Genomic DNA, 26469 nt, shown 5'->3' on the forward strand with positions numbered 1-26469 from the left:
ATAAAGGATGAAGAAGCCCCCCAAAAAACAGCAGACTGGAAGCTCATTTGGAAAAGGATGGAAAACATGGAGAAAATGTGGAAATTCAGATTAAAGTTGGGTTGGGGGAACTCTGAGCAGGAAGGAAGAGGGAGGAGGAGGGATACCATTTTGCTAGCTCTTAAGTGAGATTATAGAAAGTTAGTACCACTATCAAGAGAACCTTTGTGTGAAGAAGTCAAAACGTTGAGGTACAGACTTCACACCACCCTCAGCCCATTACCATCCCTTGTAATACCAGCACCAACCCATTTATTTCAAAGATACTATACAAGGATGAGTTTGGGCAAATATACTGTGAGGCCACCCAAGAACTCCTTTGAGAGGGAATCGTCACTTTTAGAAGAACAGCCTACAGCAGCATTTAGGTGGCTGGTTACTATTTCTCTGCTTGGCGCTATAACATTTTCACCATTGCTTTTTGGATAATATGTCCAGTTGAATGGACCACAGGCAATCACTGAATGGAATGCAGCATAAACTGGATGTCAGAGATTAGGCAGTTATTTTTTTTAGCTTGTTCATTTATGTAAAATATTTATGCCTGCACTCTCAGTAAACATACTTTTGAGCCATAAATTATGAAAGGCTCATTTAGAAGCTTATCAAGATAGGCAAAGCTAGAACAGTTAACGATCTTTTGGTTATTTAAAGATCTTCCCGTTTCAAAACCTATGAATAAGTTTTCTGAATCCTGTCAGGTGGTTTATTCATCCACCAGAAGGACTTCCTCAAGTGCGGGAGGATCCAGCTTATGATTTTTTTTGTTTGTTTACAGGCCCCCTTTTCTCTCCTGCACCTGGCTAAGTTGAGAAAAAGCTTATTTATTTGTCAGGTGGAGATGCCCTTAATTTCTGTCCTTTGCACTTTGAAATTCAAGATGGAGCCATAGAGACACAGAGGCAGGCATATGGCACCCCCAGAAGGCAGGCAGTATCCCAGAAGTGGGTGCGAGGCTGGTGCTTGGAAAGCAAATCTATCTAGTTATGCAGGAGACAGAGAAAGTCATCCAGCCCAAGTGGCATGGTGGAGGAGGAGACAGACTTGCTGGCCCCCTGGACAGGAGACCAGCCCTTGAGATGAAACATAGGGCTTCTTCTTCTTTTTGCCATCAAGTTACAGCCAACGTATGGAGACTCCATAGAGTTTTCAAGGCAAGAGATGTTCGGAGATGGTTTGCCATTGCCTGCCTCCACGTCATGCCCCTGGTGTTCCTTGGAGGTCTCCCATCCAAATACTAGCCAGGGGCAGGGCTGAAAGTCTGTGACTTGCCCAAGGTCACCCAGCAAGTTTCCATGGTAGAGTGGTGATTCAAACCTGGGTTTCCCAGATCCTAGTCTGACACGTTAACCACTACACCATGCTGGTTCTCACTGGGCTTCTTAGGGGGAACAAAAGCAGCTGAGAGAGGATTTTACTGCTGCAAACTACTGCCCGGGGGTGCCAAAGCTGTCCCAGAGGTGCCAAAGCTGCTTTTTCTGTGTGGGAGCCCTTCTGCCTGGAGGAAGATTCCCACTTAGCAGACAGCCTTTACAAAGCAAGCAAGCAAGCATCGGAAGGACAACTTGGTGATCCGGGAAAGTCAGCATGGATTTCTCCCCAACAGGTCCTGCCAGGCCAACCTTGTTTCCTTCTTTGTTCAAGTGATGAGCTTACTGGATTGAGGGAATGCAGTTGATGATGTTTATGTGGATTTCAGTAAGGTTTTTGACAAGGCTCCCCTTGATGTTCTGATGGGTAAACTAGAGGACTATAGACTGGACCCTAGGATAGTTAGGTGGATAGAGAACTGGTTGCAGAACTGCACTTAAAGTGTAGTTGCCAATAGAATTTCATCTGAATGGAGAAAGGTGTCCAGTGGGGTGCTACATGGTTCGATTCTGGGCCCAGTGCTTTTCATTATTTTTATAAATGATCTGGATGAGGGTGTGGAGGGATTACTCATTAAATATGCAGATTACACCAAATTAGGAGAAACGGCGAACACATCAGAAGACAGAGATAGAATTCAAGAAGATCAGAACACACTGGAAAAGTGGGTGGATGTGAACAGGATGCAATTCAACAAGGATAAGTGCCAAGTTCTACATCTGGGTAACAGAAATGAGGGACATGCATACTGGATGGGGGGTATACTTCTGGGCAGCAGTGTGTGTGAACAAGATCTTGGGGTACGGGTGGACCGTAAGTTAAATACCGTATATACCCATGTATAAGCCGACCCGCGTATAAGCCGAGGTGCCTAATTTCTCCCCAAAAATGGGGAAAAATTAGGCACCCACGTATAAGCTGGGGGTCGGCTTATAACCCCCCCCCCCCCGCGCGCAGGCTTACCGTTCCTTCTGGGCTCCTGGCGGCGGGGCCGGTGGGGCCGGCGTAGCGGCCTCCCTGCAGCCGCAGGGGGCCTCTGGAGGCCGCTCCCGGCCTGGAAAAGGCGGCGGGGGCGGCTGGGCGGCCTCCCCGCGGCCGCAGGGCGCCTGTAAAGGCCGCTCCCGGCCGGGAGAAGGCGGCGGGGGCGGCTGGGCGGCCTCCCCGCGGCCGCAGGGCGCCTGTAAAGGCCGCTCCCGGCCGGGAGAAGGGGGCGGCTGGGCGGCCTCCCCGCGGCCGCAGGGCGCCTGTAAAGGCCGCTCCCGGCCTGGAAAAGGCGGCGGGGGCGGCTGGGCGGCCTCCCCGTGGCCGCAGGGCACCTGTAAAGGCCGCTCCCGGCCGGGAGAAGGCGGCGGGGCGGCTGGGCGGCCTCCCCGCGGCCGCAGGGCGCCTGTAAAGGCTGCTCCCGGCCAGGAAAAGACGGCGGAGGTAAGTTCCCCCCTCCCTCCTCCCTCCTCCCTCCCCCCTCTACCGTATTGACCCGCGTATAAGCCGAGTTCGGCTTTTTCAGCCCTTTTTTTGGGCTGAAAAACTCGGCTTATACGCGAGTATATACGGTATGAGCAGCCAGTGTGATGCAGCAACAAAAAAAGCTAATGCAATCCTGGGGTGAATCAACAGAGGCATAACATCCAAATCACAAGATGTCATAGTTACGCTGTACAGTGCATTGGTCAGGCTGCACCAGGAGTATCATGTGCTGTTCTGGAGGTCTCAGTTCAAAAAGGATGTGGACAGAATTGAGCAGGTGCAGAGGAGAGCAACGAGGATGATCGGGCCTGGAGATCAAGCCCTATGAGGAAAGGCTGAGTGAGTTGGGAATGTTTAGTCTGGAAAAGAGGAGGTTTAGGTGGGACATGATTGCTGTCTTGAAGAATTTGAAGGGCTGTCATTGAGAGGAGGGCTGGGAGCTGTTCCTGTTGGCAGCAGAGGATAGGACTCGCAATAATGGGTTTAAATCATGGGCTGAAAGGTACCGGCTGGATACTGGGGGGGGGGGCTGAGAGAGTTCTGAGAAAACTGTGACTGGCCCAAGGTAACCCAGCAGGCTTCACGTGGAGGAGTGGGGAATTGAACCCGATTCTCCAGATTAGAGTCTGCTGCTCTTAACCACTACATTATGCTGAGGTCTTCAGCTGGAGGCTTTGGTGTCTCATAACTTTCCCCCACTTTGATTGGCTTGCCCGCAGTGGGAAGCAGTGGTTACAGAATGTTCCGCACGGAGAGAGGCAGTGGCATTTGGATGCTGTTCTGTGGGAATTAGTGCTGAAACGAGGAAAGGTTTATCCACGGGAAACTCTCTAAGCCCAGACTTGAAAAGCAGGAAATTCTGGTCACTCTTTGCCCGCTGACCATTCAACAATGTTGAATACAAAGAATATTTTATCCAAGATTTTGGAATGCAAACACTGTTATTTTTCCAGCAGGGCCCTCTACTGTTTGAAACAACAGCAACAACTATGCTTTCCAAATTATCACAGGGGAATAGCACAGCCCTGCTGGATTGGACCACTCGTCCATTTTGTCCAACACCCCGTCTTATACAGTGGCCAACCAGTTGCCCTGGGGGGCTGGCTCACAGCACAAAAACAAGGCCTTCCCCCAATGTTACTTGCTAGTACTGGGTTTCCAACGTTTACTGCCTATGAATATGGAGGCTCCCTTTACTCATCATGGATAGTAGCCCTTGATTGGTTTTTTGGTTTGGATTGGGGGGGGGGGTTGGCAGTGTTTATAAATGGCAACTGACAAAAGGCTAAACCACATTCATTTGGTGGTAATGAAAAAGATTCTTCAGAGTTGAAACAGGAAAAGCCATCTTTAGAATATAGACAAATGGAGTTTGGTTCCAATCCACAGAACAACGTGCAGCAGTGGATCCTGCAGAGACAGGGGCGGCTGCTCTCTGGCGATGCAGTCAGTTTTGGGGGAAGAGGCCCCATAATCTGATCTGGAGAACCGGGTTTGATTCCCCATCCTCTATTGAGCTGCGGAGGCTAATCTGGTGAACTGGATTTGTTTTCCCACTCCTATACATGAAGCCAGCTGGGTGACCTTGGGCTAATCACACTCTCTCAGCCCCACCTACCTCTCAGGGTGTCTGTTGTGGGGAGGGGAAAGGAAGGTGGTTGTAAGCCGGTTTGATTCTTCCTTAAGTGGTAGAGAAAGTCGGCATATAAAAACCAACTCTTCCTCCTCCTCCTCCTCTCTCTCTGTCTCTCTCTCTTGATAGGTCTTTGGAGAGCAGCGCTGCACGTTTGTGGTTTAATGTTTATGTTTTATTGCAGCCTTATTGCGGCAGGGTGCATTCTGTGCCCACAGGTAAAAAGGTGGGTTAGAAATGGAATAAAAAAAGAAACACATTCACCATTCAAATACATTAAAAAAAAATCTTTCCCTCCTCTTTCAATCAATGGTAAAAATCATAGAGGCTTGGCATCTGAAAGTTGTGAGGCAGGTAACAGTTCCCCCCCCCCTCATTTAAAAACACATTGGAAAATAACTGGTAGTAGCAGGACAGAACCTGTGCTTGTCTGATAAAACTAAACATGTGTTTCAAAATAAAATTAAATGTTTATACCACCCTCTAGTGGCGATGTAAAGTATTACATAATAGAATGTTTCTTTTGGAACTGAGCCTGATTCTGCTAGAACTGAGATTTATTCATTTCATCGTTTGGTTTTGCTGTTGTCAAAAAGCAGCTCTATTTTTCTGCATGTTTTTTATCTGGTCCCTTAAAATATTATAGCATCCCAGCCCTAGCTTCACCCAAGCACATCCAACTTGTAATTAGCCACTCATATTGATTTGGTGATCCCTGCCCCAATCATTTTGGTCAGCAGTTTCCCATGTGCCCCTCTCTGCTGCACTCAGGGGGTTCCTTGGCACTATCTGCTCCTATTCATCCCAGAAAACCTTGCTCTCCCTCCTCCCCCAACCCTGGCATGCAGGCTGGGTGGGCTATATGGCACCAGCAGTGTCCAGGAGGATTGTGCAACTGGAGACGCCTTCCTTACCCCAACTGTGCAGACAATGGAGGATGCCCTCTGCCCCCTCGCAGTGTGAGTCATGTGTTGAAGATAGTGGAGATCCATCAGAGCCGGGGGTAGGAACTGACCCCTTTCTACCAAATCCCAAGCAAACAGTGACTCAGCTGTGAAATAATCCATACATTTATTGAACCATGCCAGGCACTGACTTCTGAATGTAAGGCAGATAAATTGGGTTGCCAGCTCTCTGGTTCTAGTTTGAACACTCACCAGTTCAGCTCCTGTCAGCAAGTGTAGTGGTTAAGAGCAGTGGACTCTAATCTAGGGAACTGGGTTTGATTCCCCACTAGTGTTGTGCATATCGATAAACCTGAACTGAAAATATACCCGAAATTAGCAGTTTTGGTAAATTTCGGGGTTTTGATTTACCGAACTCCAAAACCTGGGGATAAAGCAGAAGCTGAATAGCCATTTCCCGAAATTTGGGGTTTGGCTATTAGCCTTTGCTCAGAAACATGGCTCTGTGCTTTCTCCCCTTTTCCTTCCTTTTTTGGACTGGTTTTGTTAGGGCTCCATAGTTGGGGCCCTTTTGAGATAGGGTTATTTAAAAGATGGGGCTCACCCAGTCCCATCCACAGGGATAAACCCAACTAAAAAGAGCCAGATAGCTGCCAACCACCAGGCTTCTGAAGGAGATTTCTTCATCCACGTGGATGAGCAATCTCCTTCAGACAGCCCCCATGGTCTTGACTTCTGTCGGCTCTGATATCACCCCCCCCCTCATGAAAACTTGCTTTCCAAAAGAAGGTTGCCCTGAGTAGAGGCTTTGTTTCCCCACACCATGACCATCTGTTTGAATCAGATTTTTCATAACCACAATAAAGGACTGCTCACAGGATGTCATTTGCCACCAAAAGGAATGTTTTCAGTGCCTCATTTCTGTTGCATTTAAGCCTTTTTCCTCATTTGCATGGACATCATGCAAAGCAACCCAGAAATGAACGCAGACCCCAGACTTTGAGGTGCCAGCCTGGAATTGCCTCTTTCTGCCAGTTCTCCACAATGCTGAACTTTTGAACCGCATGGACAGCTTGGCTCGCAAATGCTTGGAGGATGGGGGCAACCCCTTTGTGGGCCAATAAAATTGGACCCCCTGTCCCAAAGTTCACCAAATGTTGGTGACCATCAAAGGATGATACAGCCACACTGCAATTTTGGGAATTCTTCCTCCAAAAACGTGCCCTCCAGGAACTTCAAAAATAATCCCCATTGACTATAATGGGCTCGAATTTTTCAGTAAACCCAAAATAAGTCAAATACCTATATTTACCTGTATGTGTAAATATATTTTATTTTGGGTTTACTGAAAAAATCAGGCTGAAAAAACCCCAAAATTTACTGAATTCCCCCCCCCCAACCCTATTTTCCAATCCTCCACATGAAGCCTGCTGGGTGACCTTGGGCCAGTCACAGTTTTCTCCGAACTCTATCAGCCCCACCTACCTCAGAAGGTGCCTGTTGTGGGGAGAGGAACAGAAAGTGACTGTAAGCCGGTTTAAGACTCCTTTTGGTAGAGAAAATTGGGGAATAAAACCCAACTGTTCTTCTACAGCCAGCATGGGGTATTGGTTAAAAGTGGTGATTAGGAGCAGTGGACTCTAATCCACTTCTCCACATGAGTGGCAGACGCTAATCTGGTGAGCCAGGTTGGTTTCCCCACACCTACACATGAAGCCAGCTGGGTGACCTTGGGCTAGTCACAGCTCTCTTAGAGCTCTCTCAGCCCCACCTACATCACAAGGTGTCTGTTGTGGGAAGGGGAAGGGAAGGTGATTGTAAGCCGGTTTGATTCTCCCTTAAGTGGTAGAGAAAGTCAGCATATAAAAACCAACTCCTCTTCCTCTTCTTGTCCTGCTTGTTGGTTGTGAGCTGGGAGCTGGGTTTTTTTTTTTAAAAAAAATTTTTTTGGTTTGACCTATGGTTGGTCTGTTTGTGGCTATCTGGCAGGTTTGCTTCACTGTATTCTTTCTTAACCATGTAGTACATTGCCATTGACTTTTTTCATTTGCACACTCTTACAAAGCTCAGTCAACATTCCAGGTATATTCTAGCACCTGCTGCATATTTATACTCCCTGGAAAGGAGAACACATAGGAGGGCCTATACACTGGCCAGATGGGCAGCCTTACCATCTGCCATATTAGAAGGGAGATTTAAGAAGATCCCCAGGGTGGAAAGACTTTGCCCGTGTAACACAGGGAAGTTGGAAACCACTGAGCATGTATTTTTTAGATGTACCCTCTACAAGTCAGTCCGCTTCAATATTATTGACCCTTTGATTAGGGAAATGGGCTCTGGTGAGGAGGGTGAATGGACCAAAAGGTTTCTGCTGGGAGGCAGCTCACCAATCACCTCCCAGGTTGCAAAATACTGTGCAGTAGCAATGAAGCTACGTCACCTTAATGTACATCCTTAATCTGGGAATTGTAAAATTGGGTGATTCCTAATTTTTTTGGCCTTGGTTGTAAACATCTACTCTGTATGGTCAGTTTCTGTTTTACCTGTTTTATCTGGCATACTAGCCAGAAATAAAATTTATTTATTTACAAAGCTCAGTTTAATTCTACTATCTCCCCCCTTGCTGCACAACTGCTTTGCTCAGCCTGCAGTGGTTTAAATAGACAACTAAAACAGCCATAAATCATATAAATCAGTCATAAATACTCTATTTATCATACTGCCCTTGTACAAATCTATGGAAAGACCACACTTGGAATACTGTGTACAGTTCTGGTCACCACACCTAAAAAAAGATATTGCAGAGCTTGAGAAGTGCAGAAAAGAGCAACCAAAAGGATCAGGGGGCTAGAGCAACTGCCCTATGAGGAGTGGTTGAAACGCTTAGGGCTGTTTAGCTTGGAAAGAAGGCGGATAAGGGGAGACACGATAGAGGTCTATAAAATTATGCATGGTGTGGAGAGAGTGGACAGGGAGAAGCTTTTCTCCCTCTCTCATAATACTAGATCGCGGGGTCATCTGCTGAAGCTGCAGGGTGAGAGGTTCAAAACAGATAAAAGAAAGTATTTCTTCTCACAATGCGTAGTTAAATTGTGGAACTCCCTGCCCTAGGATGTGGTGATGGCTGCCAAGTTGGAAGGCTTTAAGAGGGGAGTGGACATGTTCATGGAGGAGAGGGCTATTCATGGCTACTAGTAAAAATGGATACTGGTCATGATGCATACCTATTCTCTCCAGGATCAGAGGAGCATGCCGAATATATTAGGTGTGGTGAAACACAGGCAGGATAATACTGTTGCAGTTGTCTTTTTTGTGGGCTTCCTAGAGGCACCTGTTTGGCCACTGTGTGAACAGACTTGTGGACTTGATGGGCCTTGGTCTGATCCAGCATGGCCTTTCTTATGTTCTTATTTTACACAGTGTTTGTCTAAGGTCCCTACTGATGCAAATGGCTGCTGATCGGTATGAACGGACAGCATCTTTGGCACGTACAGTTTTGCCAAAACCAGATGCAAACCTATTTCGAACAGCTGTTCGGCATGAACTGAACGTGCTGGGTGATTGACTCACCTCTGACTGGCACCTTCAAATACGGCAATGTCAAATATTCATGGTGAGATTCACAGCATCTCTCATTCCAGCAAAGTTCCTGTGCCAGACCGCAGAGCCAGAGCTGTCCCTGTCATTGCAAGCCCATGAAAGGCGTGAAGTGTCTGTCCTGGAACACCAGTCAAGCAGCCTGGCACAGGAGCCAGGCTAGAACAAGAGGGTTGGCAACCCTACAGCACAGCTACTAGGTGCACGGTGGGCATTGGAGCTACTGGCTGTGTCACAGGCTCAGCAGATGACTTCTACTGCAGTGAGGGTGCTCTAATATTCATTCCACTTGAGCTGGGATATCGCTAACTGGCACAGAAGCTTATTTTTGCACAATCAAAAGCCATGATAATCCAAAAGACATTTACTGAAACTTATGGCAGGTTTTTGGAGCCTCGCCAGTTAGCCTTGACAACATGTCAAAAGGAAATCTTCACCAAGAAAGGTTGGTAAGTTCCCTCCTACCTCCTGGCCATAGCATGAGTGGGAGCATGTCTGTCGCATGGACACCCAGCAAGCTTCACGGCAGAGGAGGGATTCAAACCTGGATCTCTAACCACTGGCACTCTGACCACGACGCCACACCATATACTGCTGGAGTTGTCTTGTTTGATCTAAATAGTGTGGTTTCATTTGTTTGATCCACATTGTGGGCTTTTAAAATTGAAAGTATGGATGAAAACATCTTAAAGAATTGAACAACTTTCTGAGCAGTTAACAAAAGCCATTAAAAAACTCACAATAAAAACAGCAGTGAAAAGGCATTGAGAGCTATAGCTGCCATTTTTGCCTACAAGTAACAAAGGTACCTAGAATGCCCCTGAGCTGTAAACTAAACTGTGTGTGTATAGTAGATGCAACTCAGAGTCTCACACAAGCAGAATCCCATCTCCATGGCTGGGTATAACCATCACCAATAGGTCCATTTTGACGGGATTCAGTTGCGGTTGATTAGTCCTCCTCTCCCTCTCTATCCTGTTACCAATCCCAGGCATCCCTCACAAGGATGATGTGATCAGTTGTCAAGGCCCAGGATCCTGCCCTCCCCCAATGCCAGAGGAGGGTGCCAATGATAAAGAGGAGTGGTGGCATGAACCTACTCAGGAGGCGGAGCTGTCCCATTATGGAGCACTCTGGAAGTTGACAAAGAGCCCTGAGGAACACTGAGGCCCTGTCCTCTGCCCGTGAGAAGGTGACCTTGGGTCGGAGGATGTTCACACAGTGGCCAACCAGGTGCCTCTAGGAAGCCCACAAACAAGACAACTGCAGCAGTATTCTCTTGCCTGTGTTCCAAAGCACCTGATATAATAGGCCTGCTCCTCTGCTCCTGAAGAGAATAGGTATGCATCATGATTAGTATCCATTTTTACTAATAGCCGTGAATAACCCTCTCCTCTATGAACATGTGACTCCCCTCTTAAAGCCTTCCAAGTTGGAAGCCATCACCATCACCACATCCTGGGGCAGGGAGTTCCACTCATGCCCACACCTCTGGAAAAGAGCATGCCCTCTTTATCCTGGACAGTTCTGTCCAGTGAGGTGGGGACCTCACTGCAGGGCTCTTTGCCCTCAGCCCATCACGGTCCACCATGGGAGCATCCCTGCTTGGTAGCTGGTCTTGCGGCAAACTCCCTTTGTCTCCTCTGTGAGCTCTCCATGGTCCTGACCTCTGACTTTGGACTTCTACAGTTCAATACAAGCAAAAATGCACTTAGAGGCTTTAGTCCAGAATGGGAGAGTTTGTTCCAGTCAGAAAGCATGGGACAGCAGCCCTGCTAGCTGAAAACCAGGTCTTTGGGGCACAACAGATGAAAACACAGTCACGTGAGTACAACTTCCGCTGGCCAACTACAGCCGCAGGTCCAGCACATACACACACCTTTGTGGAGAAAATGCTCAGTCAGTAAGCATCTTCGTAGAATTCTTCATTTTATTTCCTTAAAAAAAAGGGGGGGGACAAAGAAAGCTTTTTTAAAAAAGATATACATACAGACAAAAATATAACAATGTGGTGGATCTACACATAGTTTCTATAAATGGTTTCCAAGTATATATGCTCAATTGCCGTCTATATGCCATTCATTCAAATATTGATCCATTGATGTACCAGAGGTGGACTTTTATCTTTCCAATGTTGCAATATGAGATTTTTAGCTGTAGTAAGGGCACAGAAGGTCCATTTTTGTTGACCACCAGTTAGCCTCCAAGAAACAGGCAAATAGTTTAAAAGTACATGGGCATCCTCAAAAACCAGTGAACATACTAATCCAAAAGTGGTATGAGTAATAACTTCTTCTCAGAAAAAACAAATGACTGGAGACACCCAAGTATCCTTGAGGAATTCAAGAGAGACCAAAGGTTTCTCCATTAACTGGTTCTGGCCTAGCTGGATAAAGAATTATGGCTCGAAGGCCCATCTGAAAGGAAAACTGCACATCGAATACTTGGTCAATCAAAGTCAGTATTGTCTACTCAGACTGGCAGCGGCTCTCCAGGGTCTCAGGCAGAGAGGTCTTTCACATCACCTACTTGCCTAGTCCCTTTAACTGGAGATGCCAGCGATTGAACCTGGGACCTTCTGCATGCCAAGCAGATGCTGTACCACTAAGCCACAGCCCCTCCCCAAGTGGGCTTGCCCCAGATGATGTCATCTTGGAATATTTCGTGCCCTTTCTGCTAAGCATCTCACAGATACAATCATTTGCGACTGCCACAAGTAAGATGTCACAATATTGATGATGCTACTGGAGTTCGTCTAATTGCAGTTGATTGGGTCAGTCTCTGTTATAGTGGCAACTGTGTGGACACTAGTTGGCCACTGTGTGAACAGACTGCTGGACTTGATGGGCCTTGGTCTGATCCTGTAGGGCCTTTCTTATGTTCTTATGTGGCCTAAGGATATGGAGAAATTATTTGGAGCTGTCCAACCCACCAGAACAGTATTCAACGTTTGATTTTCCTGGTTTGTTACATCTAGCCAAAGGGTTTCCTGAATAGGTTCAGGAGTTGCCAATGCATTCTTGAAGGAGTAGGTAGTCCCATCCTCCTTGTCAAAGTCCTCCCTGAACCTGCGAGATCTGAATAATTATCATTAGTTGCAAATATCCCCTTTGTGGGCAAAATGCTCAAGCATGTGGTAGTAATCATGTTAAATGCACTGTTGATGCTGCCCCGCACCCAGATCGACCTCTACCTGAACAGTCCAAACTGCTGAATCCAACATCTAATCCTCTATGTCAGTCACATTGGACCTTCTGGGACAGTTCCACTGTGACCACGAAGTCCAGAACCACAATCAGTCAAAGCAGCCCTACCATGGATATTCAAGTCTTTGTTGACGTTCTTTGATGCTGCTGAGACTTCCCCAGAAATTTATGCATCTCCAGGTATTCCAACAACTGCTAGTGGGTTCAGTAGGAATGTCAGGTATGGTCTGAGCACGTGCCTGAGAAACAGAACAGTTTAACCAGAAGTGGATCTTCTTCTAGAGGCTGGTGTCAAAATCACACAATTTGTTACGGTAGTATTCAGTAGACTGCTGAGCAGTGTTTGTGCCTTACACACCTTATGGCCCAATCCTATGCATGCAAACTTAGACAAAAATCTGAGTTCCATAGAGCACACTCCCAGGTAAATGTACCTTAGATTGCAGCCCAAGCCTGGAGCGATTTTTCCTATTATCTGTCTTGGGAGGGAGCAACCAGAGTTCTGATGAAAAAGTAAGTGTTGTGGCACCACAAACATGAGCATATTGATCGTGCCATGAGCATTTATGGAACAGAGCACCCTTCCTACATAATGAGATACTATATTCTCTTCATGTGCTTCTGGAACATCTATGACGATCTTACCAGGATCTTTTAAACCTCCATTACAGTTAAGCAGACTCCTGATTTGGATCAGGGTTCTGTGTGGCTTTAAATTAGTCTTAAGAGACACTGGGAAACTTGTGATCTCTGTCTTGTTCAGTTTAGTTTCACCTTCATAAAATGGGATCTGGAGTGCCAAAGTTGCTGCCACAGTCAGTCTTAAAGGTGCCAGAAGGTGTTCTTGTTGGCTTCTTACTTGTCCTCAAGCTCCCATAACAGGGATGGAAATCTTGTTCTGTGAAGCTTAATAGTAGGAGTCTCCAAGAAATGCATCAATCCCCCCCTCCCCTGGAAATTAAGGTCTCACTCATAGGAAGTACGTACAGCCTTAGAAGTCACTGGTTGAGAGACATGCATGTATGGAACCTTTTGTTTATTTCTACAACTGCTGCACATGCGCAAACAATAAGATTAGGAAGCAGTGGTGGAAACTGTTCATCTCTACCTTTGGAGCCAATGTTCAGCCACAAGAGCCAGCAAGTTGGGGAAGGGGGATTGCCTGAGATTGCAGAAGGTCCATGTAGAGAAGCAGACTTTTATTTGCCAGGAACCCTGGAGAGCTGTTTGCCTCTCAGAATATTGAGCCCATTAGATGAGAGGTCTGATGGTACAAGGCAGCTTTGTATGTTCATATATTCAAGATCTTGTCAACTGAAGTCTGCAGAATACAGGATGTTGCTGAATACAGAGGTTCTGGTGTGCAAACAGACAATTTTCTTATCATAGGGTGAATTCACAGCAGATGTAAAAGGCAAATGCAAAAATGGCCAACAATTAGACACAACTCCAGCATGGTGCAGTGGTTAACAGCAGTGGTTAGGAGCGGTGGACTCTAATCTGGAGAACCGGGTTTGATTCCGCACTCTTCCACATGAAGACGCTGGGTGACCTTAGGCTAGTCACAGTTCTCTTAGAGCTTTCTCAGCCCCACCTACCTCACAGGGTGTCTGTTGTGGGGAGGGGAAGGCGATTGTAATTCTGCTGTTGTCTTGTTTGCAGGCTTCTTAAAGGCACCTGGTTGGCCACTGTGTGAACAGATGGTTGGGCTTGATGGACCTTGGTATGATCCAGTAAGGCCTTTCTTATGATTCTTCCTTAAGGGGTACAGAAAGTCGCCATATAAAAACAAACTCTTCTTCTTTAAAATGAGTAGATGGTGATGCTGGTCTCTCTGCACCTTGGATAGTTTTTTTTTTTTTTTTAAGTTTTCTTTTTATGAAACTTCAGGCACTTTCTGGTGTATGACCAAAGCCCTCAAGATCTCACTCAATTTTAAGTATTATGAAAAGTTCAAAAACCATAAGGCCAATTTCTTCTTCCTCTTTAAGAGTCCTACAGTGTCAGTCTATTAATTGTTAGTTGTATTGCTGGTTGAGTATCCCTCAGCCACGCTTGGTGGTTGCTGTTGTGTGTGTGTGTGTGTGTGTGTGTGTTTTAATCAACCCCTGGAAGTGGCAAACCACGTCTCTTGCCTGGAAAATCCTACAGGGTAACCATAAGTCAGCTGTGACATGACTGCATGCACACACACACACACAGTTGGCACAAGAATAGCCTTAAAGAAAGCTGCGAAAGCCCTTATTTTAGCACCAGTAAATGTGAACAAAGAAATTAAACACTGTAGCAAAACTGATCCTTACTGTATAGATTTTTGAAGATGGGTTCATGTGTGTTACTCCATCTGAGGTCACAATATTTTTGGAGAAAATTACTATCATATCTACCCTCCGTGCCAAGACGTTAGTCTAGAGGCCAGAAGTATATTTTGCCACATGATCTATCCACCTCCTTTATGGGAACAGAGGCTCTACAATGAAGTTGGTTTAGTAATAATAATAATTTAGTATGAATTTAGTTGTTACAGTTAATCTAATGTATTTACAGGCAGCCTTTCAGCCATAAGGGCCCCCAAAGCAGTTTACAATAAAAAAACCCCCAAAACAAATCAACGAAGGAATCAAATAATAAAGTAAATCGGCTGAGATGGAGGGAGAAGGCACTAAGGCATGTGTGATGTTGCCTTCTTCTCAGCATGTTCTGGTGTGCTGCTGTTTCCTTCCTCACAAGACCAGAGGCCAGTAGAAACATCCTTCACTCCACCATCTCATGGGTCTTCTGCTCAATCAAATGACCCTGCCCTTTCTCTCATGCTGCCCCCCCACCCCGATGCTTGGAATGACCCTCCAAGAAACCTTCATGCCATATTTCTGTCTTCCAGTCCCTCATCAAAACCCATATTTCCTGTGAAGTCTTTGGTACAAACCTTAAGGTTGATTCCCTTCCGCTAACAAAACTAAACCATTTGTCTGTCTAGCTCAGCCCTCCCCCCCCCCAACGTGGTACCCGTGGACGCCATTGCAACCACCGACACCTCGTCTCCTGCCTTCCAAGTGTTTGTAGGAAATGGGTGAGGCCAGGTAGGGCTTTTGGAGATGTGATTGGCTGTGCAGATTTAAAAAAAATGTTGCTTTGGCAGCAGCTGCTACCACAACTATCTGCACTACGCTGCTGAAGTTAAACTGCGGCAATCATTTGTGGCTGGCTCCGCCTCCTGCAGCAGCCATTTTGTTTCTCTGCCCACCCGCCATGCCATGTCGGGATTCCAAATGTGCCCGCAGGCTCAAAAAGTTCAGGGACTCCTGGTCTAGCACATGAAGTACATTGTGACTGCACCAAGTCTGCTTCAAGCGCATGAAGAGGCAACCCAACAGGCACAGACTAATCTTGTGTTTCATACCACGCCACTCATTGAAGTGACTGAGGGCTCACGGCTCCTGTCCCAAATTTTGACTGTAAGACAGGGAAATGCCCGCATTTTTCACACTTTTCAGATACTGGCTCTGTCTTGGATTGGGTATGTAACAATTTTCAGCTTCCTAAAATACATGTTTTAGGGCATATTCCATCTTTTCTGTTTTTAGGGACATGCTTACAAATGTCTTTGGTTCTGATGAGGAAATCTCTGTGGGTAAACACCAGTCATCACATTTCACATTTGGAACCGCTCAAACCTTTGGGGGACAGATTTCAGGTGCTCTACTGGGAAGCAAAAGTGTACCTCTCCAGTGTGGTGTAGAGCCAGTGTGGTGTAGTGGTTAAGAGCGGTGGTTTGGAGCAGTGGACTCGGATCTGGAGAACCAGGTTTGATTCCCCACTCCTCCACATGAGCAGCGGAGGCTAATCTGGTGAACTGGATTTGTTTCCCCACTCCTCCACATGAAGCCCGCTGGGTGACCTTGGGCTAGTCACAGCTCTGTTAGAGCTCTCTCAGCCCCATCTACCTCACAGGGTGTCTGTTGCGGGGAGGGGAAGGTGATTGTAAGCCGGTTTGAGTCTCCCCTAAGTGGAAGAGAAAGTCGGCATATAAAAACCAACTCTTCTTCTTCTTTCCGCCTTTCCCTAGTAATCTGGGACAAGGTATGAATCCCAAATGCCACCCCTCCTGTTAATCTGAAAGTAACTAAATCTTTCAGTGCCGGTCTGAGCCTTGGGTTCCGATGCCGAACCCAAATGCCTGCTTCTCAAGCAACCAAGGTGCCTTGTGTTAGACCCGCTCTTTAACTCACAAGAACATCAGAAGAGCCCTGGTGGATGAGACCAGTGGTCCATGCAGTCTAGTATGCTTCAGGATGACTCAGGACAAATGAGAGCAAAAGTGATGTAGTGGTTAAGAGGGGCGGACTCTAATGTGGTGAACTGGGTTTGATTCCCCACTCCTCCACATGAACGGCATACACTAATCTGGTGAACCTGGTTGGTTTCCCCACTCCTCCACATGAAGCCTGCTGGGTGACCTTGGGCCAGTCACAGTTCTCTCGGAACTCTCTCGGCCCCACTTACCTCACAAGGTGTCTGTTGTGGGGTGAGGAAGGGAAAGGAGATTGTACGCTGGTTTGATTGTCTTTAAAATTGTAATTGGCATATAAAAGCCAACTCCTCTTCTCCTCCTCCTCACACAGTGGTCAACTAGTCACCTTGAAGGGCGGACAAGCAAGGCATAGAGGCCGAGGGCTTCCCCTAATGCTGCCTCCTGGCACTGGGATTCAGAGGCCGACTGCCTCTGAACCTGGAGGTTCCCTCATGGGAAAGGATGTTAACCACCGACCCTCCGCCACCCCCGGAATCCCCTCTGCCTCCGCCCAGCCAATGCTGGGAATCCAAAGAAGGCCCGGCAGAGAGGGCTGGCCTGGCCCTGGGCCCCCAGGAGCCAGCCCCCCGGGCCTTCTCTGTTGGAATATCTGTCGTGGAGATATTCCTGTGTTTAGCAGAGTGCCTTAAGCTTAGCAGCAGCAGAAGCTACACGTGTGTGTGTGTGTGTGAAAATAAAAAGGAGCAGTCGTTTGCTCTAATCATACTAAAGTACATTTATTGTGGCAATACACCTTGGATAGGAAAGGACAAACAAGGGTTCACTATCCTGATCTATCTTGCTAATTCTCTCTTCTTTTTTTTTTGAAAATTTTATTGGTTTTTATAATATACATTTCCCATGTTGACAAACAACAATAAAAGTAATATAAAAAACTAAATCATAAGTAATGTTGTTATAATTATTTAAGAACTTAATAAAAATAAAAATTAAAGGAAAATTTGTTGACTTCCCCATCCCCTCCGTCCGCCTCTTAATAAAGTATTCTACCCCATCGTGATGTGATCTGATCTTAATTATTCTTATATCTCAGTTAAGTTTCAATCACAATATTCTATTAATATAATTAATAGAATATTAATATAATTAATTAATATAATTAATAGAATATTGAATATTCTTTATGTTAGCCACGTCATCTAGATCAGATTAAAAGGTCCTCTTCCATTTCCCCCAGCCCTAGTTCCTGTTCACAATATTTCATCCAAGCCTCCCATTCCCCCATAAACTGAACATTGTCCTTTTGGTTTAAAGTAGCCGTAAGCTTTGCCATTTCCACCAGTCCAAACATTTTCATAATCCAGTCTTTTCCCCCAGGAGCGTCTGCCCCGATCTTGCTAATTCTCTCGGTATAAAAGGGGATCTGCCTCCCACTCCATCTTGGGGGGGGGGGGGAGGCCTGGACGCGCGGAGCTCCTCGATCTTGCTCGGATGATGGGCGAAAGGGGAGAGAGAGAGAGAGCAGGGACGTTTCCCTGCCAAGGCATCCTCTAGACCCCAAAGCCGGGGCAGGAAACGAGGGCGAGGTGTCCCTCGAGGTGCCCTCCCCCTGTCCTGCCGATCCATCTGCCTCTGTGGCCAGCTCCCCCTCTCAGTGGGCAGGCCGGTGACCCCGTCCCCGAAGGGCAGGTGTCCGACACTCTCCGCAGAGGGGGCGACGGCCCCTCGGCCCCCGCGCCCTCCTCCAGGCGCAGCCGAGGCGCCGTCCGGGGTTTGCAAGGGAGGGAGGGAGGGAGGGAGGGGGGTGGGCGGCGGCGCGCAGCAGCCCCCGGGGCCTTGCAGCTCGGAGCCCCTCGGGCGGGGCGGCCAGGCCCCCCCGCTTACGCCGCTTCCGGTTGTGCAGCGGGCGCCTGGGCGGCGTCGGCGTCCCCCAGATGGCGCGGGCAGCTGCGGCAGGGCTGGCGCCGCGAGGCCGGGCGCGGCGCTGCGAGGCGGCGCCAGCGCGGGCGGCGGGCGGGGGTCCCGGCGGGGCTGCGGCGGCCCGGGCATGAGGCGCGCTCCGACGGCGCCGCCGCTGCTGGTGCTGCTGGTGCTGGTGCTGGTGGCGGTGGCGGTGCTGGGCGCGTCGCGGGGCTGCCGGCCGCCCGGCCCGCGCGCCCTGCAGGAGCAGGCGCGCTCGGCCGCCGTGGTGCTGGAGGGGCGCGTGCAGGCGGCGCCCAGCGGCGAGGCGGCGGCGGCGTCGTCGGGGCTGTGGGTGCGGGTGCTGGACGTGTGGCCCCAGCGCAGCGGCGGCCTGCGGCGCCAGCAGCTGGTGCGCGTGTCCGCCCCGCCGGCGCCCTGCTTCCAGGCCCGCCCCGACGGCCGCTACCTCTTCTTCCTGGAGCCCACCGAGCGGCCGCTCGTCTTCGCGCCCGCCTTCGCGCCCCTCGACGCCGCCGCCGCCAAGCACCTCAAGCGGGACGTGGCCCAGGCCCTCTGCGCCGGCTGCGGTAAGGGGCGCTCCCGCTTCGTCGTTAGGGGCTGGGGGGGGGGAGCCGTCGGGGGCACGGACGGCGGGAGGGGAGCCGGCCTGCGTCGACGCCGCGCCCCCCCCGGCTCCGTTTCTGGGCTGGGGCGGAGGGGGCTTCCCCGGGGGCCCTTGGGGGCCAAGGCCCTCCGGGGCGGACGTGGCAGCGCGGAGGCTCCGGATCCTGGACCCGACGGCGGCGTCGCGCGCCTTTGGTGGGGGATCGGGCCCTGGGGGGGGGTGTTCCGGGACGCGGCATGATCCGGTTTCTCTCCCCCACCCAAAAGCAAAGGGACCGTCTGGACAGCCTCTGCCGGGTGGGGGCTGGGGAGGGGGGGCGCGTTCTCTTAAGCGGCCGTCGAAGTGCTCGAAAACCCCGGGGTTGAGCTGGGGCGTGGGTCCACGTGGGCTTGTCTGGCCTTTCGCATTTGTATTGGAGAACTGAGCGCAGAGGGACGTTCCTTAAGGTTGCCCTATAGGCTTCAGGTTGTTGCCCCTGCTTTTGGCTGTCTGGCTGGCGGCCTCCTCGGAAGGGCGCGCCTGGCAGCGCAGAGGATCGGGGTGGTTGAACCGCGCCTGATGGGCCGCTGCTGGTTGCAAGGGGAAGGTGGGCCTTTCCAAAGCAGAGGCACCATTTGCAGACGGTTGTGCGAGGTTTTTGGACCTGGATCCAGCTGTTGCCACGTGTTGCTGCCGAGTGTGACCAGTGCACCCCCCCTTCCCAATGTGGACACAACGCTGTACTTCTGGGTCTTGTTTGCTTGCGTGGGAGGCATGCACCTAAGAAAGATAGGCATGGGTTATTGGATCAAATGTATTTCAAAGGGGTTTTTTTTTCTTCTGTGCTCTTCTTCATTTTCTTTTTATCCTAGTTTGGTTTTTCTTCCAGTAATAAATGGTGTGTTCAGGTTTTCATGTTGTGTGCAAAGCTGCATTTCACTTTTATCCATCAGGATTTTCAGCTAGTACCTTTTGTTGTTGTTGCAGTCTTGAAAAATGAGGCCCGGTTATTCATATTTCTCTGTGTTGATGGTCACCGATATTCTGCAGTGAATTATTCCAGTATGTTTTGTGGCGTCATCTGGCAAAGCCTTCGGGTGGGTGGGCGTGCTTACCCAGGTGAACCCAACACAAAAACTGACTCCTGATTCTTTGCATGTTTACTCATAAGTAAATGCCATGGAGTTCTAAAAACATGCAATTTCTAAAACTAAATAAACTTGTGCATGCTTAGTTAGGCAGCAGCTCCATTGGTCCTGCGTCTGCATGAATATGCATACAGTTGGGGCAGCTGGTCTTTGTGTTTGCGGAATTCGTTTAGCTATTGGCTGAGGGATACCATCCTTCGGTTGCAGTAATATCATTCCTTTTTTCTTGTTGAGTTTGCAAGTTGAAACCTGTTGTTTTGACCATCCTTTCTGCTGGACAGTTGGAAGAATTACAGAAAAAAAGGCTTGAATAATTGCTCTTGAAGAGTTGTTATTGGCCTTCTTATCTTGGTATCTCAGATGCTCTCATAAGCACTTGCTGACTGGCTATTTGCACCTGTGTTGCTATCTCTTATATAGGGTAACCAATCAGCTATTTAGAAATAGTCACATGATTGTGAGAACCAAACTTAGAGAAAAATAAGATCTCTTTCTCTATAAATAAGCAGTCCTGTGAGAAGCAAATCAGATTTCCTGGCTGGAGTCTCAGAAGGCAGAGATTAAGAGCTCTTGGTGAGAGATTAGTAATTTGGGTCTTTTTGATAATGCCAAAAAGCAGAGACTAAAAGCTAAGAACCTGATATGTTTTAAACAATTATAATCAATTATTATATGAATAGATAATGTTAGGAACTCTGATTTTATTAGCATATATTTAGTATTTATTTAATAATTCCACAGGTGTCCTTGTTTTAAGTTGCTGCTTGATCAAAAGAGAAAAACTGGAGTCATGTCCAAAAATATTGTTTTGTATTATCAAAAGTTGAGAGTGTAGGAAGTATTCCCACTCTGACATGATAAATCTTTGAGGACTTTTGTCGCTGTTCATTGTTTCAGAAGCAGAGCTTTCGAAAGATTATTCAGTTCAAGGCTCCCTAGGTTGCAGGGCATAATTCTTATGCTACACTGTGACAAGGAATGATCTCTGCATATAGTAGGAACAGAACAAACACAAACTAGTTCCTGCAATTGGCTCTGTCCTGAATGGGGCTTTCTAAACCATGCCTAGGATAGTCTGGGGCTTACTTATCACCTTGATGGATGAAAATAATGCCTTGTTTGTATCATCCCAACTTCAGAACTGATTCCTAGGGGAGGCCTGCCAGGGGGAAATGCTTTTATGTAACTGCATTTGGCCAGTGGTGGAATTTTGCTCTCCTTCACTTGGCCTTTTCTATCCTGATATTTGATCTTCTGTAGTTTGTTTTAAGATTGGTTTTTATTGCTGCCTTAAGCAAATGAATTGTTTGGAAAGGGGCCGATACATTTGATTAATTTCGGAGAACAAAAATTTGAAGACTGTAGATACATTTGCCACTGAAGGGGGTTGATTGTAGGTTAGTAAACTGTGATAGTTTTTCTTTGAATAATAATTCCAAATGTTCTACTGGATTTTCTGCTGCTAGGAAGATCGAAGGCTCAATTGTGTGTGTGAATTCTGCAAGCGAGACTCTCCCTAAAGCATAAGAGTAACTGTACTATTTGGTTACAGATAGCATCTAAGGAAGCAATTGCCTGACTTTGACCTTTGTGTTAAAGCAGAGGAGATGATGTTTTAGAAACCTCATCTGTGTTCCCAGTCAAGGTCTCCGGTAAGCCTTTGAAACTGTGGAGGGTAAAACTAGATGAGCAGCTACCCCGAGGGTAACTGATTTCCAGGGTCCTGATTAGTGAAATGTTTGCAGTGCCCTCCAGGTCATCCACAGAAAATGAGTACATATTAACATAAATTATAACATTAATAACAGTTATGAAAAGAAAGATTTGAAAGAGCTCTCATATATAAATTAGGTGATATGACATCACCCAACACTTTCTTTTGGCCCATATCAGGGCATATCCTCATTTGATGTGTTTGGTGTGACAATTCTCAGTTAAATCAGCATCAGAAGCAAATATGCAGACTTGAGGCAGCTCGGAAGAGACGAGAGAGGATTCTGACCCCGACACCTCAGTGTAAATGCTCTAGTTTCTGCACTTTACCAGTTTGGCAGGATGCCTCCTGGTCAAAACACTCATCAACACTTTCTCATGAGAGAACGGAAGCTCCTGCATTAAACTTTCAATGGATTTCAAATATCAGAGGTAAACAAAGGGCGCAGAGCTACCTGAGGTCCTGTGACTGACCTGCGCAGGACTGTAACGCCTCGTATGTGGTGGGGAGTGATTTTGCTCATCTGAAATTGGCTCAGTTACCGGCACGTCCTGATTCTGCAAAGCTAGCTATTATAGTAAACTATGCAACAAAAGAAGAAAAGGTGATTTTGTTATTGTATACAATCAACACTACCCTGATTTTAGTATCAACACATCTATTTCTGAATTGTGCTGTAGAGGATAGGATCGATAGAGCCACAAAATGGAGCTGGGCTGGGAAATACCTGGAGAGTTTGGGGGTGGAGCTTGGGGAGGGTGGGGTTTGGAGAGGGGAGGGACCTCAGCAGGTATAACACATACAGTCTGCCCTCCAAAGGAGCCATTTGCTCCAGGGGAACTAATCTCATTGTCTGGAGACTAGTTGTAATTCCAGGCGATCTCCAGCCACTACATGAAGGTTGGCAGCCGTTTCTCGGAATGAGTTGATTCACTGTAAAATGGTGCCCCTAGTTTGCACTGTACATAAGCAGCCACAAAGGATAACATGGCCGGTGGTATCTGAATGCTCTGGATGTCCAGGAACATCCACAAAGTCACAGTCTGTGTTTCTTTCTTCTAGCGCAAGACATATTGCAATATGATCAGTGTCCGTGTAGGGTCTTGGAGATGCTCTTCCACTTCCAGCTCAGTCTCTTTTGCACATGTGACTGAGTTCTTGCAGAAGCTTACTTGAAGTGTTGCTGCTTCACATGTCTGTATATGAGGGACCCTGGCATTCTTTTGCCATTTCAGTGGTGATGCTAAAATTCAAAATCATTGACATTAATTTTGTAATTTGTCTTTTCTGGGATGCAGCCATGGGGAAATGTTTTGCTGTGGCCATTTTCAACTTGGTTATCATTCTAAACCAAGGGTGTCAAAAGTTAAGGCCTGTGGGTCGGGGCCGGCCCCTTGAAAGCTCTTATCCAGCCTGTGAGCCAACTGAGGCAGACACCCCCCCCCCCACTCTCAATCGGGATGGCAAGGCATGCCCCACCCGACAAAGTGACATTTATGTCATATCCAGCCTTTGTAACAATTGAGTTCGACACCCTTGTTCAAACCTTTCCTTCTGGAGAACGTTCTCTACACACACATGCCCTCCCATGACCACTGGTAAAAAAAGTGAGAGTTGTGTATTCAGAGGAGTCATCAGGGTTGAAATGAATGACACTGATTAACTGCAAACACTCTAAGCCAATGACAGGAAACCACTGAGAGAGGCAAAAGGAAATAAAATCTTCCTGCGGAAAGCTGATTTGACTTGGGCTTAAGCTATACATGGCAATCAGGTTGTGTAATTCTTTTCCCCTAGTAGTTTAGTTTTTGTATAAAGTAACCTCACAGGTCCAGTCACGACTGGCAGGTGTGTCTGTGCACACACAGTAGATTTCCCTCCCTTGCTGTCTGCTCAAAGTTGTCCTTTCAAGCTTCTTTCCTATGCATGAGGGAAAAAGATACATGGGTTCAACAAATGGGCTATAGAGCTGAATTTTGTCCCCTAATTCTTGCCCTTGGGGGTGGGAAGTAGCTTGGAAAATGCAATTGGCAGGAAGGAAAAGGGCTGTTCATTCTTTTGCCCACACAGGCAGCTTTGAGACTGTAACCCTGAGACACCAATCGGACCCCAATATGTGCCTGTGGGTTAAGGGGACCTGGACCAATGCAGTGAGGCCCTGAATGGCGTTGCAGAAAGACATTCCCCCCAAATGTGGTAGAAGCAGAGCTTCTTTGCCATCTCCCACCATTCTCTTCTTCTGTGTACACATCCATGTCTCTTTGCACCTCATCACTTATGAAAGACAACAGAGAGGCTGGATTTGTGTCTGAGAATTTGGATGCTCTTTCACAGTTTCCTCCTTAAATCTCAGCCTGGTTCCGATCCTGAAAATAACACCTGTTGTGATTTGGAGATGCAAGGTGCTTTTAAGTGAATCAGGGAGTTCCTGGGATCCTGGCAGCCCTTTAGTTTCCCAGGGAAGAAAGCCATAAACTGCACAAAGAGTAAGGGAACAGAGGTGAATTTCCACAGAGAGAGAACAAGATGTGAGTCCTAAGGTGACTGGTAGATTGGGTTTCACCTTCCCATGTGGGAGTAAGTTCCCTAAATTTGGATTGAGAGAGGCTTCCTGCCAATGAAGGCAGGCAGGGTTAAAAAGACCAGTATGGTCCAAATGCTTTGCCCAAATCCTGGAAGCTAGATTCCCTTGCAGGGAGCAGGAGGGGGGTCTGGATGTGCATTTGTTCCACAGACATCGAGGCACAGATGTCAGAGGTAACTAATCTGTATTGTTAAATTTAGCTCAGTGTATATTTTCCTTTTATAATTAGATCTTTCACCAGTAGGCGTGATAGCTGTTTCCCTTGTCTGTGCTCTAACTTAATCTGTAGCAATAAAATCTTTTCCTGTTTAAAAAAGCAGACTGTGATCCAAACTCCTCCTCATGTGACCATAGATCACTTGCTCACGCATGAACACACATGGAGAGGAGCTGAAGTAATTGGGAAGCTGCCCTTTGTACTTGCTCAGATGCAGCCTTTACCAGTGTTCACTGGTAATGTGGGAGGCCGGGTTCTTACCTTGGGATGGTGGTACAATGAAGAGGAATACTGTTTACATGCATACACAACATGCATGTAAGCACACATAGACCTCGGTCAGGTTTATGACAGCACCTAATTATGGCTCAGACATAGCATAGGACAAGCTTACAAATACAACAATGGTACAAGAACAACTTCGGTATTCTTGTGAGTTGTGGGGGCACATAAAATGGCCATGTGTGCCTGCGATGTGGAATTGGCCCTACTGCTGGTCTTCCTTTGTCAGTTTAAAAAATATTTTTTCCCCATTGAATGAATCTTTCCCTGCCCTTTACTTGTTTTAGTTATTGGTCCAGCCCTCTCCTTTGGTGGCTCCTTGATGCCAGAGAGGACCATTAGATGACAATTGCCCCAGTCCAGAGCCAGCATGGTGTGGTTAAGAGCAGTGGTTTGGAGTGCTGGACCCTGATCTGGAGAACCGGGTTTGATTCCCCACTCCTCCACATGAGCGGCAGAGGCTAATCTGGGGAACTGGATTTGTTTCCCCACTCCTACACATGAAGCCAGCTGGGTGACCTTGGACTAGTCACATTCTCTCAGCCCCACCTACCTCACAGGGTGTCTGTTGTGGGTAGGGGAAGGGAAGGTGATTGTAAGCTGGTTTGATTCGTCCTTAAGTGGTAGAGAAAGTTGGCATATAAAAACCAACTCTTCGTCTTCCTCCTCCTCCTGTGTCTGAGGGTTTCTGTTGTGCGCTAAAATGGCTTTTATCAAAACAAACAATATTGTTAGCAGAATACACTGGACCATTACCTAACGCAGATGGTGGTGAATCCATACTAAGGGCGCTTTCACACATGCTGAATAATGCACTTTAATGATCGTTTGCAAGTGGATGTTACCATTTCACACAGTAAAAACCGGCTGCAAAGTGCATTGAAAGTGGATTGAAAGTACATTATTTGGCATGTGTGAAAGCGCCCTGAGTTTCCCAGTGGCAGAAGGGAACTTTCCCGCCTCCTCCCCTGATCTCATTGACCCTTCCCACCTCCTCTCCCACTGAGAGTCAGCGTGGTGCAGTGGTTAGGAGCAGTGGTTTGGAGCGGTGGACTCTGATCTGGAGAACCAGGTTTGATTCCCCACTGCTCCACATGAGCGGCGGAGGCTAATCTGGTGAACTGTATTTGTTTCCCCGCTCCTCCACACGAAGCCAGCTGGGTGACCTTGAGCTAGTCACACTCTCTCAGCCCCACATACCTCACAGGGTGTCTGTTGTGGGCAGGGGAAGGGAAGGTGATTATAAGCCAGTTTGATTCTCCCTTAAGTGATAGAGAAAGTCAGCATATAAAAACCAACTCTTCTTCTGATCTCCACAAAATGCTGCTCTTGGGGGATAGGAGACCCCAAGGAATGTCATGAGGGGGCTCGGCAGCAGGACAGGGTATCAGCGGAAAGTGCCAGTTTAGTCTGAATCCTGCCCAAGATGTTTGCTTCACTTGCGCTGTGATCCGCTGAAACCCACAGAGCCATTTTTAGGCTGGCTCTTGAAAATTGGTCGCATGAAATAAAATGTTAGTGCTGCTTTTTATTTAGAACATTGATTTC

At 47.6% G+C, this 26469-nt stretch overlaps 1 protein-coding gene across 1 annotated transcript in view; it reads left to right on the plus strand.

Moving 5' to 3' along the window:
• The first annotated feature begins 16971 nt into the window (after window positions 1-16971).
• The window catches only part of NRG2 (neuregulin 2), a 214362-nt gene continuing 204864 nt past the window's right edge, over window positions 16972-26469 (plus strand). Inside the window, exons 1-2 of the mRNA XM_056862284.1 lie at window positions 16972-17109; window positions 18113-18959. Of these exons, the coding sequence (XP_056718262.1) occupies window positions 16972-17109; window positions 18113-18959 (985 nt within the window). The remainder of the gene's footprint in view (window positions 17110-18112; window positions 18960-26469) is intronic.

This window comes from Euleptes europaea, chromosome 17, assembly GCF_029931775.1.
Source record: "Euleptes europaea isolate rEulEur1 chromosome 17, rEulEur1.hap1, whole genome shotgun sequence".
NCBI lineage: Eukaryota > Metazoa > Chordata > Lepidosauria > Squamata > Sphaerodactylidae > Euleptes > Euleptes europaea.